This window comes from Diabrotica virgifera, chromosome 1, assembly GCF_917563875.1.
Source record: "Diabrotica virgifera virgifera chromosome 1, PGI_DIABVI_V3a".
In the NCBI taxonomy this organism is placed as follows: Eukaryota; Metazoa; Arthropoda; class Insecta; order Coleoptera; family Chrysomelidae; genus Diabrotica; species Diabrotica virgifera.
Window position 1 is genome coordinate 89,286,423 of NC_065443.1, and position 21,106 is coordinate 89,307,528.

General features: G+C 31.8%; 1 protein-coding gene across 1 annotated transcript in view; it reads left to right on the forward strand.

Annotated features, from left to right (window-relative positions):
- LOC114325878 (probable multidrug resistance-associated protein lethal(2)03659) overlaps positions 1-3,529 on the forward strand; it is a 170,853-nt gene extending 167,324 nt beyond the window's left edge. The window contains exon 16 of the mRNA XM_028274010.2: positions 3,357-3,529. Within this exon, the coding sequence (XP_028129811.2) occupies positions 3,357-3,380 (24 nt within the window). The 3' untranslated portion in view covers positions 3,381-3,529. The remainder of the gene's footprint in view (positions 1-3,356) is intronic.
- Positions 3,530-21,106: the final 17,577 nt, after the last annotated feature.

The following is a 21,106-nucleotide window of genomic DNA, read 5'->3' on the forward strand; positions in this document are numbered from 1 at the left end:
ATTTTTGGAGATATTTGCAAAAACTGTTGAAAATCGTGAAAAAATCCGAATTTTCAATTGCCAATAACTTGAAAAGTATTGGGTTTTTGAAAAAACTTAACACAACATTCTTTACTTTAAATTAGGTCTTCTACCAATATCTGAGGTTATTTCGAAAAAAAAAAATGTCCACCACCGAAAAGGGATGGCAACCACCCCCAGGGTGAAAACGGCGTTCGGGACAATATCACTTTTGAAGTTAAGGGTAGGATAAGCCTAATTCCAAAATTTGATCTAAATCGGTTCAAAGTAAAAAATTTCTGAGCTAAAAAGCTTCAATGGCTGCACTATTATTTAAAAGCACCCTTTCGGGCTAAATCACAAAAAGTTTTCGGAATGAATATTTCATCTTCAGTGGTGCCTCTGTGTATACATGTTTAAAGATATTAAATTAATGGGTGAAAACCCTTTTAATGTTATTAAATTGGTATCATACTACATTCTTGCTGATAATTTTAAAAGATGTTAAAATTTTAAGTAGATTCACTTCATGGCAACGTAAAACTCCTAACTGGGATTACTGAAGCGACGTCTCTATACAGACCTTAGATAGCGCCTGATCAAAAAAAGGTTTTTGAATTGGATCTATGTATGGTTTGTTCAACAGTAAATGGTTGAGTTCAATTAGTGCGGTCGTAAATATTATTAAATTTATCTGACCTGGCCCATTTTAAGACCCACCCGGAGCGATAAGCAACCGAGGTAGACAGAGTTGGTCTTTTGACAATTAACACTGACTAGACGGTACTCCCTTTAATAAAGCAAAGAAATTTTACCAGAAAACATATTTAAATTTTACCTGAAACCGGGCCTTTTATACTATTATCGGTTAATCCAGGATATTTATAGTGGTAACTAATTGAACTCAACCATTTACTGTTAACCATACCATACTTAAAATTTTAACATCCTATAAAATCAGCCGACTACAGGAAATTCGTTGTTCTTGTGGAATTTAACAAAGCACTACTCAAGGAAACTGTAACACTAGCGATTGCCGAGAAATTTCCCCACTGTTGGTGGTTTGCCAATGTTAATTTTCTTTGGGAAAATTAACTTTTATGACCTATGATGAATATTGTTCTTGAGCTATTTTCTTATGTTATTTTACTTTGTTAACCAATACATACTGGGAAAACATTTCGATTTCCTAATAAATTTTAGTCCTAGTATGTATTAATAATTACAAAATCGATAACAAAAATAAAAACAAAGGACAAAGTATTGTACGAAAGATAAACTCTGCCTTGTTTATCGTGTTATCTATGGTATAAATCATAAATCGTAAAAACTATATAGACTAGCACTTAAAATTACAAATAGTAATGAGTATCAAAATCTTAAGAATATAGTACTTAAGATTAAGACATGATATAGACCAGTTCAATGCAAACAGAACCGACGAAATAGAGATGGTTTGATGGCAAAATAACACTTGAAACATGTCGAAATATTGTTGGTGATTTCGGATATACATATTATGTCCAAAGGTAAAGCTATTTCTCATTTCTGTCTTATGTAAGCTTGTAAATTGCTTATAATGGTGGTAGTCCAAAAAAATGAAACATATTTTAATTACAGATATTCTTGAAATATCGTACACAATGTGACCTAAAAACACACTAATTACTGTAACACTCTTGTACAGGATTTATATTAGCATCCAAAAAACAAGAGAAATCCATATCGATTTAATTTTTAAAGAAATTCTTAAACAAATATTATTTACATGTATTGTTTACATTACGTAAATGGGTGACATTGGTTTTGCAATGTAGGCCACTCGTTTTGAAAACACTAAAGTCAGCAGTTATGTTACTATTAGGAATTCATGGTCACATTTAGGTGTAGTCAATCATAACAAAACAATTACGATTTATTTAAAGATACGGAGAAAGTAAAGAAGAGATTATTTGTTATTCAGACATCTACCTGGTTAGATCAGAGACATTGTCCACCAACTAGTTACTGTCGTATTTAGTATTCTAAATAAATATATTCTGGTAAATAGTGTTTTAACAAACGAAGCCCATCGTCGGGGGTAACCACCCCCAGGAACATGATACTCTCTTATGGCGCTACAGCTCAAGTCAAACCCTGGCCTTTTCCAGGCGCATGCCTTTGAGTATCTCTGCCCCTGGCTGTTCTCTTTCAGTTATCCACCCTTAATATCTCTTTAGCATCGGTTCTCATTTCGTCTATCCACTTCTTCCATGGTCTTTCTACTGGCCAACGTCCCACCACAGTTCCAACAAGCGTCCTACTAGCTGTCATTATCCATTATCCAATCTTATAATATAATATGCTATAGAGGGTTCTTTGTAATATTGATTCAACTCACGGTTAAACTTTATTCTCCACACCGTAGTCGCACATGAGCCTCATTCACAAAATTTGAAGAATACAATATTTAGTATTAAAATGTGATATAGATCAATTAAAAGGGGTAGTTCCCTGGGTTGGCTGTATACCATATAGTTAAAAACTCTAACATGAAGTAAAACCACTTCTATATAAAAGGTATATTTAATAATATTTTAAAAATCCCAATGGATTAAATAAAATAGGTTCATTCAGAACGTTTTCGGACCTATCAGTCCATCATCAGTGAATTCATATACACTTGCTCATTAGCCCCAGAACCAAACACTGTTGAGACTCTAAACGAGAACCGTAACAACTATCTTGGGCCAACGAGGTCTGCCAAGTGACCTCCCAAACACTTGGCAGAGTTCGTTGGCCCAAGATGGTTGTTAGGGTTCTCGTTTAGAGTCTCACCATGTTCCTGGAGGTATTCTTTTAACATCGGCGTTTCGCCTTTCCAACAACACTATAATGTAGATGGAATTATAAGTACATACAACCATTGTTTGGCTCTGGGGCTAGTTAGCAAGTATATATGAATTCACCGATGATGGACTGATAGGTCCGAATACGTTCTGAATGAACCTATTTTATTTAATCCATTGGGATTTTTAAAATTTTATTAAATATACCTTTTACATAGAAGTGGTTTTACTTCATGTTAGAGTTTTTGATATAGATCAGTTGAATGTGAACAGAACTGACTAAAAACAGATGGCATAACTTGAAATATTTAGAAATATTTTTGGTAATTTCGGTGCTTTGTGTAAGCTTGTAAATTGCTTATAATGGTGGCAGTTCAGTAACACGAACAGACATTTTAATCACAGCTGTTTTTGAAATATTATCCTGCGCAATATTACCTAAAAAACACACTGATTGCTGTAACACACATCCATAAATCAAAAGAGTATTTCAAAATTTTAAATGATTCTATTTTTTTTTATTTTCAGAGTTATATGAACCTCCAAAAGTAAAGATCTGCACACATTAGTACAGAAGAAAGAAGAGTTCCTTTTTTAATGTGATATGTATTTATTTTTTATTAAATTTTGTTATTGTTTTAGAAAAATAGTGATATCTATTTATATAAGGTTAATGTATATAATATATTATTTTATTACAATTTTTGTTTTATTGATAATAATTGTTAATTTTGAATAATACGTATAATTATTTTTTTCCATTATTTACTTTAATCCAAAAGTGCACAAAAATGTCAAAATAAGGGTATTGCGAGACATATTTTATTACTAGGGGGTTTTGGCGTCGCTGTAGATGAATAGGCCATCAGAACAGACCACCGCAGTACCTGGTGCCCAGGTTCATTACTAAGGGCACGTCATTTGGAGTTTCGAGGCTTTTGGGCACTAAATTGATGCAAACAGATTACTCGGGGGGTTTTTGGGTTGTTGAACAAAAATATGCTATCGAAACCGACCCCCCGGTGTACCTGGTGCTCAAAAATCCTTCAAAATCTAGAAGACATGTCGTAGCAGTGACCTTGGGTACCAGGTGGTCCGGGGAGTCAGTCGTGATGGTGTATTCCTATTCAGCTATCTCAGAAACCCCCATGTAATCTGTTTGCATCAGTTTAGTGCCAAAATCACTCGAAACTCCAGAAAATTACGTCGTTCTAGATACAAGGTGCTCCGGGTGTCGTTCTGATAGCATATTCCTCTTCAGCAACCCAAAAAACCCCCCGAGTAATTTGTTTGCATCAATTTAATGACGAATAAACTCGACACTCCAGAAGATGACGTATCTTAGCAGTGACTCTGGGCACCAAGTTCTCCGGGGGTCGGTTCTGATGGTGTAGTCGTGCTCAACGACTCCAACAACCCCCCGAGTAATGACTATTGATATGCTTATTTTGACATGTTTATGCAATTTTGGATGACTTTTATGCACGTTAAAGTACAAATATGCATTCATACCTATTTTTCTGTTGAAGACTTTTTCCTGACATCATTCTGAACACAATGCAAAAATAGAAAGTCTCTAGGTTCTGTGTTTAAAAATCTATTTATTTCGGTGTTTTTATTGCTAAACGCCCTGGTCTATAGTCAGACTTTTTTTTCTTGTTTCATATTACTCTGGGCTAATTAGCAAAATTCATGGATAAGTTATTTACCAGCAATTTTATTGCTGGAATCAAATTATAAGATCCTATATATTAATAATATAGGTATGCAAAGTCCGCAGATAGTGTGCTACTTTTTTTATAAACAAAATGGCGCCGACAAATCGTATTTTTTTCAATTAATGCTCTATAACTCTCATGATTTTAACTTTACAACCAAAACACCTTAAAAAAATTCACCGCAATTAAATTCTGCATAGAGATAGGTTTTTCACGATTTGCTCAGATGAAAATTTTCCTCGGAAAATGCGGGTTTTCCTAACAAAAACTCTAATTTTCAAATAAAGTTTTAGGTAAGTAATTATTAATGAAAAATTAAATAACTTAGTGACATCAAAGCTTTCTTGGTATATATTGTAATTCCAGAAGCCGGTGAAAATTAAACGAATATTTTAGCAACAATTCAATTGTTAATTAACAAATTACGATCGCAATAATAACCAAAATAATCATGATATATTGATCAAACTTATAAAGATTATAAAGACGAGATGCTTATTTAATATTTTATCGACAAAATATAAATTTTTCTTTTTTTTTGCATATTCTTTAAATTTTGAAAAAAAAATAGTTATAATACGCTGGTCTAATTAGTAAAGTACAAAGAAAGGTTATTTACCAGAAATTTTATTGCTGGAATCGAATTATAAGATCCTATATATCATTAATATAGGTATGCAAAGTCCGCATATAGTGTGCTACTTTTTTTATAAACAAAATGGCGCCGACAAATCTAATTTTTTCAATTATTGCTGTATAACTCCGAAGATTTTAACTTTACACCAAAAACACTCAAATAAAAATTCATCCCAATTTAATTCTGCATAGAGGCATGTTCTTCCCGATTTGCTCCGATGAAAATTTTCTTCGGAAAATGTGGGTTTTCCCAACAAAATCTCGAATTTTCAAATAAATTTTTTGGGCCAGTAATTATTTATCAATAATTATATAGCTTGGTGAAATAAAAGCTTTTTTGTTATAGATTATAAATTCAGAAGACGGTGAAAATGAAACGAATATTTTAGCAACAATTCAATTGTTAATTAACAATTTACAGTCGCAATAACAACCAAAATAATCATGAGACATTGATCAAACTTAGAAAGACTATAAAGGTGTGATGCCTATTTTATATTTTGTAGACAAAATATAAATTTTTAATTTTTTTGCATAATCTTTAAATGTTTAAAAAAATTTTTATAAACAAATTAACATTTCTCAGAAATTGTTTATTATAGTCTAATTTAAAAAAATACTTAAAATACGTATTTCATAGGTCTTGAAAATGAATGCTTAAAAAAAATTTTCGAACCATTTACAAAACAATTATGAAGCAGCAAAATAAATATACGAATTCTCCGTTGTTTATAATTTGTTTTAATTGTTTCAAAGCTTAAAAGTGAGTCTATGGTACAACCTAATTACTCACAAAGAATGTCAAAGTTAGTGCAATGGTTATATTTTAATCAAAGATTAAAAATACTTTTTTTGTAATTTTTAGCGCAAACTTAGGCCTGATACAGAGTCGGAGCTAAAATGTTCACTCCAAGCGACTGACACGCAGCATGCATTATTTATTAAAAGTGTACATCACGCGGCCGGTCGTCGCTCCGAGTGAAAATTTTAGCTACAGTACTGTGTTACTCTCCTTTCGCGCGTGTTAATTACAAAAAAATATATTTATAATCTTTAATTAAAATATAACCATTAAACTGATAATCGAAATTATTTTGTAAATAATTAGCTTCTACTTTAAACTCACTTCTACGCTTTGAAATAATTAAAAAAAATTATAAACACAGTATTAATCGTATGTTTACTTTGCTGTTTCATAACTGTTTTACAAATGGTTGCAAAAAAGTTTTAAAGCATTCATTTTAAAGATATCTAAAATGCGCATTTTAGCTATTTTTTAAAATTATAATATAATAAAAACTTTATGAGAAACGTTAATTTGTTCATAACTATTTTTTTTAAAACATTTAAAGATTACGCAAAAAAATAAAAAATTCATATTTTGTCGACAAAATATTAAATAGGCATCTAATCTTTATAAGATTTCAAAGCTTGATCAGTGTATCATAATTATTTTGGTTATTATTGCGACTGTAAATTATTAATTAACAATTAAATTGTTGCTAAATATTCGTTTAATTTTCATCAGCTTCTGGAACTATAATTTAAACTAAATAGGCTCTTAAGTCACCAAATTATTTAATTATTGGTAGATAATTATTTATCTAAAACTTTATTTGAAAATTAAAGATTTTGTTGGGAAAACCCGCATTTTCCGATGAAAATTTTCATCGGATCAGATCGGGAAAAACGCGTCTCTATGCAGAATTTAATCACGGTGAATTTTTATTTAGGTGTTTTTGTTGTAAGGTTAAAATCTTCGGAGTTATAGAGCAATAATTGAAAAAAACACGATTTTCGTGCGCCATTTTGTTTATAAAAAAAGTAGCACACTATCTGAGGACTTTGCATACCTATATTATTAATATATAGGATCTTATAGTTCGATTCCAGCAATAAAATTGCTGGTAAATAACTTTTCCCAAAAATGGCCTATTCTCCGATAATCAGCCCAGACTATATCTCCATATTGAAATGCAAAAACCCGAATTAAATTAGTTGGAAAATTCACATATCCATATACCTATGTACATTGGAAACCCTCACGACATGAACTAAATGTTGGAAGAAGAAATAAAAATCAGAAATAAAAAAATAAAATCTACACACACCGGCACAAAATTCCGCCACCCAAAATTTTTGATTAAGTTTGACAATTTATAAATTAATTACCTATTTGTGCTCCGATATTCAAGATTCTTGCACCGGTTTGTAGGTACATTATGTATTGGTTTTATTTGGTATTATTCTATTAGTGCGGCAGATTCGTATAAATATTATAAGAATTTTGCATTTAATGATAGAAGCATGTAATTTGGACCACATATACTAAACATATAACGGTGCAAAATTAGATATGAGGTCATCTCAGATTTTGCGTTTCACAAAAATGGCGGGGATTCAAAATGGCGACTAAAGATATGTGACTAATAGCACGATAACTTTTGAACGAGACTTCAGATTTCAACCACATTTGGTATATAGGTCCTTTTTTTAATGTATAAGATCAAAGTCTTGAACCGGAAGAATCGCTTTACCGGAAGTTGTGTTTTTCCTGGTTTTTATGTAAAAATATGTTGTTTTTTTTTAATTATTTCACCCTGTATGTATTAATTGTTTAAATAGTTAATACGGCCATTAAAAAACGTAAAAATATTTTTTAGGAAATATTTTTGACTTTTTAGTTATGTTAATTACCATTTATTAAGTGCAAAACGTATCTTCACATATGTACTTATATGCAGCAGATTCGTGCAAGTATTATAAGAATTATCGTGCATTTAATGGTAGAAGCATATAATTTGGACCACATATACTGCACATACAGAGGTTCAAATTTAGATACGTGGCCATTTAAGTTTTTGTTCCTTTTACAAAAATGGCTGGCATTCAAAATGGCGACTATACATATGTGACTAATATCACGATAACTTTTGAACGAGATGTCAGATTTTAACCAAATTTGGTATATAGGTTCTTTTTTGATGAATAATATCGAGGTCTGGAACCGTAGGAAACGGTTTACCAGAATTTGTGTTTTTACTGTTTTTTTTTATGCAAAAATATGTTGTTTCTTTTTCAATTCTTTCAGCCTATTAATTTTTCAATAGGGTGATACCTTCGTTGGAAAGAGCGTAAAAATATTTTTTAAGAAGAATTTTGAACTCTTTAGTTATATTAATTACCACTTGAATTGAAAAAAAAACGGCATATTTTTACATAAAAACCAGGAAAACACAACTTCTGGTAAACCGATTCTTCCGGTTCAAGACCTCGATTTTATACATTAAAAAAAGAACCTATATACCAAATTTGGTTGAAATCTGAAGTCTCGTTCAAAAGTTATTAGTCCTGTCGCCAGGGGGGTACAACGGCCTCCTTAATTAAGATGGGCTTACCCAAGTTTTTTTTATGTATTTTGACCCGTAGAATACGCATTTTTTGGGTAACAGTTGATCCGGATGTCGATAAGATTGTTATAAACGAAGAACTTGAGGAATTACATAACAGCGATTTTTCGCAAAACAAAACATTTTTTTGTATTTTTTGGGTGATTCTCAGCAAAAAATTATCTTACAAGTTTTTTCGTAGGATGCATAGTTTTCGAGATAAACGCGGTTGAACTTTCAAAAAATCGAAAAAGTTCAATTTTTGAACTCGAATAACTTTTGATTAAAAAATAAAATAGCAATTCTGCTTACTGCATTTGAAAGTTCAAGTCAAATTCTATCGGTTTTGATTATTTAAATTGCTAAAAATTAAGTTTTTCTTTGTTAAACAAAGCCATAAACACATAGTGCTTCCCGTGCCCAATACATGCGTTTTAATGTACGTAATCTACGTAGAAATTGTGTGTATGCGCACCTACTCGTTGAATTTCAAATGAGAAATGCATTGAAAACATCATTCAATCACTATGTGTTTATAGCTTTCTTTAACAGTAAAAAAATTAATTTTTAGCAATGAATGTAATAAAAACCGATAGAATTTAACTTGAACTTTCAAATGCGGTAAGCAGAATCGCAATTTTATTTTTCAATCAAAAGCTATTCGGGTTCAAAATTGCAATTTTTCAATTTTTTGAAAGTTCAACCGCGTTTATGTCGAAAACTATGCATCCTACGAAAAAACTTGTAAAAACATTTTTTGCTTAGAATGACCCAAAAAATACAAAAAATGTTTTTTTTTGCGAAAAATCGCTGTTATGTGATTCCTTAAGTTCTTTGTTTTTAACAATCTTATCGACATCCGGATCGACTGTCACCCAAAAAATTCGTGTTCTACGGGTCAAAATACATAAAAAACTTGAGCAAGTCCATCTGAATTAAGGAGGCCGTTGTACCCCCACTGGCGACAGGACTATATCGTGCTATTAGTCAGAATGTATAGTCGCCATTTTGAATCCCCGCTATTTTTGTAAAAGGCAAAATCTAAGATGGCCTCATATCTAAATTTAAACCTTTATTTTTGCAGTATGTGTGGTCCAAATTATATACTTCTATCATTAAATGCACAATTATTTCACATATCGGCTGCACTCTATGGTAATACAAAAGTTTTGCTTGCCTGACATTATACAGCGGTGAATAGAAGCGTTTTATTTTCTCCTAACTTTAAAAAATTCTGTGGAAAAGTTTAAGATCTGATTTTGTTTTATAGTCCTGTCATATTATCCCAAGAGCATTACTAAAATTTTGTTTTTTTAATTATCGGAATATCTCTTTTCTTGTAAGAGCTGTAGGTACCATTTATTTTTTTTAAATAAAAACACTGATGGACTCATAAAATAGAGGTTGGATTGATAAGATTAGAATGACCCGCATGCAGCCCAGATCTCAATCCTATTGAGCATTTATGCAAAAAAAGCATTTATAAGCCCAAAATTTGGTACAGTTATGGCCCTAGTAGAAGAATATCGGGCTTTTCCCAGGCAAGGATAACACATCTTTATTCGATGCCAAACAGATTGTGAGCAGTCGTTGCTGCAAGAGGTGGACATACTCGCTATTGACTTTACTTTGGGCTAATTAGCAAAATACAAGGAAAAGTTATTTACCAGCAATTTTATTGCTGGAATCGAATCTTATTATTGTATGTATTAATAATATAGGAATGCAAAGTCCGCAGATAGTGTGCTACTTTTTTTATAAACAAAATGGCGCCCGAAAATCGTGTTTTTTTCAATTTTTGCTCTATAACTCCAAAGATTTTAACTTTATACCAAAAACACCCAAATAAAAATTCTCCGCAATTAAATTCTGCATAGAGACGTGTTTTCCCCGATTCACTTCGACGAAAATTTTCCCCGAAAAAAACGGGTTTTTCCAACAAAATCTTTAATTTTTAACTAAAACTTTAGATAAGTAATTGTTAATCAATAATTAAATAACTTGGTAATGTAAAAGCCCTTTTCGTATGGATTATAATTCCAGAAGCCGATAAAAATTGAATAAACACGTTAGCAACAATTGAATTGTTAATTAAAAATTTACGGTCGCTATAATAACGACAATAAATATGATGCATAAGAATAACTATGATTTTTTCATAAAAAGACACTATACCTATCTAATGTACTTTACAGAATTGAAGTTGGACTATTTAAGCGGCCTCAGGAATATTTTAAAATTATAAACAATTTTTTGGCTTATAAACAAATAGAATATCTCGAGAAATATTAAACTAAATTAAATAGTGAAAACGGTATTCGAAAAACAGCGGCAGGACGCTTCTTTTAAAAGAAAAAAAGTTTAATTATGACGAGTGGTTCCTGAGATACAACCGGTGAAAATTGACCGGAATTTACGGCAAAGATATAAACAATACGATCATAATTTTCAAACCATCACCTTTTTATTTTTGTCCTCTTTCTTCGTACTAATTTTCATACCTTTAGAATACTCATAACATATATTATTATAATAAAAACTATCGATAATACGTGTGAAAATTGCCAAAAATAGCAAAATTCCAATCAAAAATTAGGTTGGAGAAAATGTAACCCTCAAAGTTCAAAATCGGTATACGTTAAAAAAATGCATTTTCTCGGCTTCCCATGGAGCAATTTCCTTCATTCTTTTTTTGTTCCCTAATAACTCGAGTAGAGCCATCGAACAAACGCATTATTAAATGTCAAACTTGCTTTTGTTTTGTTATAATAGATTAATTTATTTATAAGAACAAAAAATTACATATTTTTTCCAGTTGTAGGCTTTTTTTTTGGATAAACTTACTACAAGTGTACCTTTTAAAATTAAAAACATAAATATTCTCATTTGAAAACTGTATAATTATTTAAACAATTTTTATTTAAACAAATAAAATTTTGTGTTATAATAAATAAATTAAATTATTATAACAAAACCAAAGCAAGTCTGACATTCAATAATGCATTAGTTCGATGGCTCTACTCGAGTTACTTCGGAACAAAAAAAGAATGAAGGAAATTGCTCCATGGGAAGCCGAGAAAATGCATTTTTTTACGTATACCGATTTTGAACTTTGAGGGTTACATTTTCTCCAATCTAATTTTGAATTGGAATTTTGCTATTTTTGGCAATTTTCACACGTATTATCGATAGTTTTTATTATAATAATATATTTTATGAGTATTTTAAGGATATGAAAATTGGTGTGGAGAAAGAGGACAAAAATAAAAAGGCGAAATTCCGGTCAAATTTGACCGGTTGTATCTCAGGAACTACTCGCCATAATTAAACGTTTTTTCTTTTGAAAGAAGCGTCCTGCCGCTTTTTTTCGAATATTGTTTTTACAATTTAATTTAATTTAATGTCTCCCGAGATATTCTATTTGATTTTAAGCCAAAAAATTCTTTATAATTTTAAAATATTCCTGAGGCCGCTTAAATAGTCCAAGTTCAATTCTGTAAAGTACATTAGATAGGTATAGTGTTTTTTTATGAAAAAATCATAGTTATTCTTATGCATCATAATTATTGTCGTTATTATAGCGACCGTAAATTTTTAATTAAAAATTCAATTGTTGATAAACTGTTCATTCAATTTCCATCGGCTTCTGGAATTATAATCCATACGAAAAGGGCTTTTACATTACCAAGTTATTTAATTATCGATTAACAATTACTTATCTAAAATTTCTGTTGAAAATTAAAGATTTTGTTGGAAAAGCCCGCTTTTTCCGGGGAAAGTTTTCGTCGAAGTGAATCGGAGAAAACACGTCTCTGTGCAGAATTTAATTGCGGTGAATTTTTATTTGGATGTTTTTGGTGTAAACTTAAAATATTTGAAGTTATAGAGCAAAAATTGAAAAAAAAAACGATTTTCGGGCGCAATTTTGTTTATAAAAAAAGTAGCACACTATGTGCGGACTTTGCATACCTATATTATTAATATATACAATCATACGATTCGAGTCCAACAATAAAATTGCTGGTAAATAACTTTTCCCAAAAATGGCCTATTCTCCGATAATCAGCCCAGACTACTTGTTTTGTTGTTAATTTTGTTTTGTTTTGTTAATTTTAGTGCGTTTGATATTTTTAATTAAAAAAACTTCAAAGCAGTGTTTTGATATTAAGCTCTTACAAAAAAAGAGATATTTGGATAATTCAAAAAACAAAACCATATATAGTGATACTTCCAGGATAATATAAAAGGAGTATGAAACAACATCAGCTCTCTAATTTTTTAAAAATAGGAGAAAATACAACGCTTCCATTTACCCCATATAATGCCATCTAAGCAAAACAAAATATTACCGGAATAACAAACGACATCAATACTTGTAACTACAAACTGATGCAAGAAAATCGGAATACAATCTTGAAAATCGGAGTGCAAATCAGAAAGTTATAGATTGTCAAACTTAGTTAAAAATTTTGGGTGGCGGAATTTTGTGCCGATGAGTGTATTTGTTTATATGAAAACATGGCAATAGATACCTCAACGGCAAAATAAGACAATGAACAGTGAATTATTATTATATGTCTGATCTAACCTTTGGATTAGATAATTTCGATACCTGTACAGTAACAATACCGTCAATGAATTGAATTAAAACAGGTAAACCTAAATACCTGCATGGGTACTACGAATACATTGGTAGATATATGAATAAAGAAGTACTAGGGAGAACTTAGGAAAATCAGATTGAACACTGCAATCGGCTTAGAAAAGGTCGAAAATGTGTGAGAACAAAACAAGTGTCTTGACTAAAAAATGTATGATATCTATTCCATACAGCAGAAAGTCGTGAAGCCATGATAATTGTCATCATCATCAATGGCGTTACAACTCTTCGTGAGTCTTTGCCCCGTTTACTTTTACCTACCATGTTTGTCGGTTCTGTGCCACTATTCCCCATTATCTCACTCCCATTTTCTACAGATCTTCTCTGACTACATCTTTTAACCTTTTTTTAGGCCGTTTTACCGACTTTCTCCGATTTGGTCTTTCCCAAAATACACTCTGGTGCAAAATTAACCGGACACCTTAAAAATGGGTAAATTTTGATGTCTCGCAATTCCTAAACCTGTTGTCCGATTTAAGTGATTTTTTAATATGTTATAGCTTAATTCTTTAGCAATACTGTTTTAATAATATTGTTGCTAAACAGGTAAATTTTCATTGTATACGAGGTGTACCAATGAAACTGTGTTTTTTTCTTAAACTCCGCATCACCCTGTAGAATATTCTAGCATTTACAAAATACTGAAATTAAAATCTAACGATAGCCTCATGTTTTCTAAACATTTTGTTTTTGCTTCATTCGCGTACATTGGACCATAAAAAAGTTAGGTAATTTAACAACTAGTTATGTTTTTCATCAATACGGGGTCTTTTCAAATAAGTATGGCAACCTTTAAAGGGTAATTCTGCATGAAAAAATAATGACAGTTTGCTTTATAAACGGTATGTCCGCAATTGCTTCGTTTCTGAGATAGGGGGTGTTGAAATTTTTCTTACAAACTGATGATTTATTTATTGCTTTAAAACCGGTTGAGATATGCAAATGAAATTTGATGAGTTTTAAGACGTAGTTATTGCACATTTTTTGACATACAACTAAGAATTTAATATTCACCATTGGCGCGCATACGGGTGATATGACAGCTCATATTACCCGTATGCGCGCCAATGGTGAATATTAAATTCTAACTTGTATGTCAAAAGTTGTATAATAGCTACGTCTTAAAGCCCACCAAATTTCATTTGCATATCTCAACTGGTTTTAAAGCAATAAATAAATCGTCAGTTTATAAGAAAAATTTCAACACCCTCTATCTTAGAAATTAAGCATTTGCGGACATACGTTTATAAAGCAAACCGTCATTATTTTTTCATGTAGAATAACTCCATAAAGTTTGCCATGCTTATTTAAAAACATACTGTTTTGATAATAAACATGGCTAACTGTTAAAGTAACTAACTTTTTAACGGTCCAACATAAGCAAATTACTCAAAAAAGAGAATGTTGAGAAAACATGAGGCTATAGTTCGGTTTAAATTTGAGTATTTTGTAAATGCTAGAATACTCCACAGGGCGATGCGAAGTTTGAGAAAAAAACACAGTTTCATTGGTACACCCGGTATACAATGAAAATTTACCTGTTTAGCAACAATATTATTAAAACGGTATTGTTAAAGAATAAGGCTATAAGATATTAAAAAATCACTTAAATCGGACAACAGGTTTAGGAATGGCGAGACATCAAAAATTACCCATTTTTAAGGTGTCCGGTTAATTTTGCACCCGAGTGTACATACATAGTTTATAAGGCGATTGTCATTGCTGCGTAGCAGTTGCCCTGCCTATATGAGTCTATTGGCCTTTATATAATTTCTTTCCTGCAAAGGTAAAATAGTCTAATATGTGAAAAAAGTGAGTTTTGAGATAAATGACTTTTTGTTCTTTTACTGTGCCATTTTGTCATTTTTATAAAGTTAGACAAGTGAAATTTGGAATATAAAAAAAGTATGTGATTATAATAATTATTACAAGAGCAAATAGGTATAGTTTTTTTAAATGTGCTTGTAAAGTGACATATTAGGTATACTGTTTTACCGTTTTTCCAGTATACCCAAAGAGTATATAAAAAACTTTATACGTATATACCTTCGGGGGAGATAAAAATTCCCATTGGTCATACTATGGTAAAAGAGTATATGAAGAGTTATACTATTTTACCATTTGAATTGGGACACCGTTTTTATGAAATATGTTACCGTTTAACAGCATATACCACATAATATATCCTATTTACCAGTAGAGTTTAAAAAAAATAGATATAACATAATACCACGAATAAGCAGTCTATGACGATGTATACTATTCTGTCTTTGTAGAGTTTGTCGAATATACTGTTTTACCATAGCAGAGACGCAAGTACACGTACTCATATACTGTTTTACCAGTGTCACATTTTGAAAACTAAATGAGATAGAAATAAATTAATAATTGCATAAGAAAGAGCGGAAAAAATAAGCCAGTTTCGGCGGCAAATTCAAAAATCGATTTTTTCATATATTATACTGTTTTACCTTTGCAAGCAAGATCTGACTAGATTGTTCATTCCGAAGAGAGACTCTAACTCTGCCATTGTGTCTGCGCCTCCATTCGATTGTCACGCTGTCTCTGCATGGGCCACATCACACATGATGGTGATCACCGTGTTAAATATTCTTCAAACAGTACAAAAAAAAAAGAACAAAAGAAGATAAGTGGTTAATTATTAACGTCAAATTATATATATAACTACTTATCGTAAAAACTTAGAAAGGTGATTAGGCGAAGCAATAAAGCACTAAAATTAGACTTACCTCCGAAAAAAAAGGACAAGACGGATCTTAATAATTCTTTTTGCATTCGATTCGCGAATACGCCAGGAAACTTTGCGACACCAAGCCATGATATAACATTGAAAAACTGCATACAATAAATGCATTCTTAAAGGGCACCTCAAACAGACAATAAAAAAAATTCAGAACTCGTCAATTATCGGCGGAAATGAGTTTAATTTTGTTATTCTGGGGTTTTTCTGGTGGCTGAAAACGATGACGTCGCAATTGATCTCCGGAGTACCTGTTGCCCAGGGTACCTACTGTTTACCTTGTCATTCAAATTCATTAAAAACTTAGTCAAAAATCATTACTCGGGGGGTTTTTAGAGTCACTAACGACAAATATGACATCGGAAGTGATCTACGGAGTACCTGGTGCCCAGGGTACCTACTGTTTACCTCGTCTTGTGGAGTTTTCGGTAAAAAATTAATTAAGACATTAGCAAAAAATCATAACTTGGGGGGTTTTTGGAGTCCCTAACGACCAATATGACATCGGAAGTAACCTCCGGAATATCTGGTGCCCAGGGTACCTACTGTTTACCTCGTCTTCGGAAGTTCTCGGCAAATTCATTAAGAAATTAGTCAAAAATCATTACTTGGGGTTATTTGGGTCGCTGACGACGAATATGACAACGGAAGTGATCAACGGAATACCTGGTACCCAGGGTACCTACTGCTTACCTCGTTTTCTGGAGTTTTCGGCAAATTCATTAAAAAATTAGTCAAAATTCATTACTCGGGAGTTTTTGGGGTCTCTAACGACGAATATGATATCAGAAGTGGTCTCTGGAGTACCTGATGCCCAGGGTACCTATTGTATACCTCATCTTCCGGAGTTTTCGGCAATTCAGTAAAAAATTAATTAACCACCATTAGTTACGAGATAAACAGTAGGTATCCTGGGCACCAGGTACTCCAGAGGTCACTTCCGATGTCATATTCGTCGGCAGCGACCCCAAATATACCTGAGTGACGATTTTTAACTAATTTTTTAATGAATTTGCCGAAATCTCCCGAAGACGAGGTAAACAGTAGGTACCCTGGACATCAGGTATTCCTGAGGTCATATTCGTCGTTAGCGACCCCAAAAACCGCCCGGGTAATATTTTTGACTAATTTTTTAATAAATTTTTTGCCGACAGTTTTTCAATATAATATCATGTCTCGGGGTCATAAAGTGTCCTGGTGCATTCACGAATCGAATGCAAAAAGAATTATTAAGATATTCGTCTTGTCGGTTTTGTTTCGGAGGTTCAGTCCTTCGACTAGATGAAATAATTACGAGAAATAACTAATTATTTTAGAAAATACTGCCCTATTTTTGTTGGCGTTTATAAAAAATCGATGGGCACATGGTTGTTTTTGTTTTTAATCGCTGTGACCTGTCGTCGACAAAACAACTGATACATTGTAATTGGACATGTAAAAATGTGATTAGGATTTTTAATAATTGATAAGTTCATATTCATTGATTAGTTTGTAATACGGTAAAATTTACATAGGTATAGCCAAAGGGCTACAATAAACTCAAATCTTATTTAAATATATTACAGCAGCTTCCTTGATAATTCGCTTTTTACCATCTGTTTCTTTTATAAGTATACATTCATCTTTCCATTGAACTCTAACTTCATTTTCCCATGCCAGATCTATCAAATTCTCTATTTTTGTTATAAGATTGATGTTCACTTATTTAACATGACATTTAATCTTCTTGACGTTTTACTTAAATAAAAATATTCGCATTAACAAAGTTCGCATTTCATAAATACAGTTATTTGTTCTTTCTTGTTCGACGTTAGTTTGGGTTTACATAAAATAGATAGTGCATTTATTAATCAGCATACAATTTAGCAAAATAGAAAACAAATTCTAGAACATGGGCACCTTATAGAGTTTTCTGGACAAAGGTCTTCTAAGATAATTAAATATTGATTGGGGACGATAGAGCTTGCAGAATTCAGTTTTGGTAAATAATTCTCCACTCTACTATGCAATCAATATGCAATCAAATGTCTCGTGAATCCTGGATAACTTGTCTGAGGAGACCACAATCCTCCGTTAGTCGCGCGGTCTACAATCGTAGACCACTCTCCTTTAAGTGGTCGCTAATTGCAGAAAACTGCACATACGCCACCATCCCTCTCAGTAGCTGTCACTAATACTTCCAACTTAGGCCGATGTCAGATTATGCGTTTTGGCCGGATGCGTTTCCGCCGCATAGTGTGACAGATCGGTCCGGTTGCGTTGGAAACGGATGTGTTTTGAGACATCGTTACGCGCTTACTAACTGCATCAGGCTGAACGCATAGTGTGACAGGTCTGTCCGGTTGCGTTGGAAACGGATGAGTCTCCACCGCATCCGGTAAAAACGCATAATGTGACATCGCACTTACTCTTCAGTTGCTAAACGCCGCCGATCTGTTTGCATTATTTTTTTACCATTATTCAAAGAGCACTGGTCTACAACCGTAGACCGCGCGACTAAGCGCGTTCCAGTTTTTAGTTGTATATACAGCGTGTCTACTTAAGTTGGAAATATATGGGAAACTTTTTTGTTATTCATTTTACGAAAAAAAGTTATTCCTTACAAAAAGTTCTGCATACTCTAAAACCTAAGATTCAATCATCAGATATCAAATTTTGTCAATATTATACGAGGTATGTCAAAAAATATGAACTTCGTTCAAGAGTAAAGTACCTTTATTTCTCTCAATATCGAAAATTCGTATTATGAAAAGTTGTTTGGAAATAAAAACTAAGATCAAATATGCAATTACATGCTTCTAATTGGAAAAAAATATTTTCCAAATTTTTCTCAAATTTATTGATACTAACTTCGTTTTTATTTATTACACATACGATAACTCTTTTATTATTACTTTTACGAAAAAAAAGTATTCTTTATAAAAAGCTCTGTATGTCTTAAGACCGAAGATGCAACTATCAGATATCACATTTTATTAATTTTATACGAGCTATGTCAAAAAATATGAATTTCACTCAAGAGTAAAGTACCTTTATTTTCACAATATTGAAAACGGTTATTAAAAAAGTTGTTTAGAATTAAAAACTATGTTTCAATATGCAATTACATCCGTCTAATTGAAATATTGTGAAATAAAAATAGTCCATTCATTAACGGTAAAATATTGCAAAACCTTTAAATTTTAAAGAACCGCTTGGATTGACATGAAATTTGGCATACACACAGCTAACAAGTCAAATAAAAAAAGTGATATTGTGCCGATATGTGCTTTTGCCCTGGTGGTGGTTTTCAGCCCCTCTTGGGGGTTAAAAAATATTCGTCCAAACAAAGTCAGGAAATGGGTAAACTGGCTAATTTAAAGTAACTTTTGTTCTATAGAGTTTTTTCACTAAGTCAATACTTTTCGAGTTATTTGGCAGTGAATATGTTCATTTTTTCAACAAAATAACCACACTTTTAGACGGTTTTTCGCAAATAACTCAAATTGTAAGTTTTTTGTCGAAAAAGCATTCTTAGCAAAAATATAGCCTATAAAAAATTTAAAAAAATAGTGAATATATCACGTTTTTTATTTAGTAGAAGCAGAGTTATAGCTAATGAAATATAGGTTCATATTCGTCAAATTCCAAGTGGAATACTTTAACGTGAAATAACCAAAAATGAAGCACATTTCGGGGAAAACTCATTTAAACTTATTTAAAGTGTTTAAAAAAAGCTTCATTTTTGTTTTATAAAAAAAATTTCTAGCATCAAAATCAAACAAGTTGCACTCAAAATAACGCTAGTTCCTTTTGGTTTTGGTAAAAAAATCGAGAAAATCACCCCCTAATTAGTATCTTAAATGAACTTAATCGTAACGACTTCACAAGTTTCTTGACTCGTGTATATATTGTTTATATGATCTGTAAGTTTCATCGGTTCAAAGTCCTTATTATTGAAACGGCTGTAGTTAAAAGGGGTTGAACGAGTCACTGGTCACGAATGTATGCAAATTTAGAAACACCAAATCTTGATCAATTTTTGTCTAACAGAAAAACAAAAAAATACATGATATTCAGAAAAGCAAATCTGACTTTTTTGTATTTCGAGACTTTTGGTATCTCTAACAATTTTTAAGTTATTTTGAAAAAAAGCATATTTTTCAAAATTTAAATTTTTAAAAATTTTACTTTGAAACCAAATTTTTTCAAAAATAAACACTTTGAATCGATGAAACTTACAGATCATATAAACACAATATAAGTAAAATAATTTATGGAGCGGCAACGATTAATTTCATTTAAGTTGCTAATTAGGGGGTGGTCTCCCCGATTTTTTTTTGCAAAAACAAAAGGGACCAACTTTATTTTGAGCGTAACTTGCTTAAATTTAATGCTAGAAACTTTTCGTAAAAACAGAAATAAAGCTTTTTTTAAACACTTTAAAAAAGTTAAAATAGATTTTCCCCAAAAAGTGCTTAATTTTTTGGATATTTCACGTCGAAATATTCTACTTGAAATTTGGTGAATATGAATCTATATTTCATTGGCTATAACTCTGGTTCTACGAGATCCAGAGACCTAACGCGTACACCATTTTTTTTTACTTTTTTATAGGCTATATTTTTGCTAAGAACAGTTTTTTCGACAAAATACTTACTTTTTGAGTTATTTGCGAAAAACCGTCTAAAAATGTGGTTATTTTGTTGAAAAATGAACATATTCACTCGCAAATAACTCGAAAAGTGTTGACTTGGCGAAAAAGCTCTATAGAACAAAAGTTACTTAAAATTAGTCAGTTTTCCCATTTCCGGAGTTGTTTTGGACATATATTTTTTCACCCCCAAGAGGGGGTGAAAGTCACCCCCAGGGCAAAAGCACACGTCGGCACAATATCACTTTTTTTCTTTGACATGTAAGCTATGCGTATGCCAAATTTCATGTCAATCCAAGCGGTTCTTTAAAATTTAGAGCAAAAACCGTGAAAGAATGGACTAAACGGTACTATAATCTTGAGCGAATTTCATATTTTTTGACACACCTCGTATAAAATTAATAAAAGTTGATATATCATGGTTTTGTCTTAGATTTTAGACCATGAAAAGCTTTTTATGAAGAATAACTTTTTTTCGTAA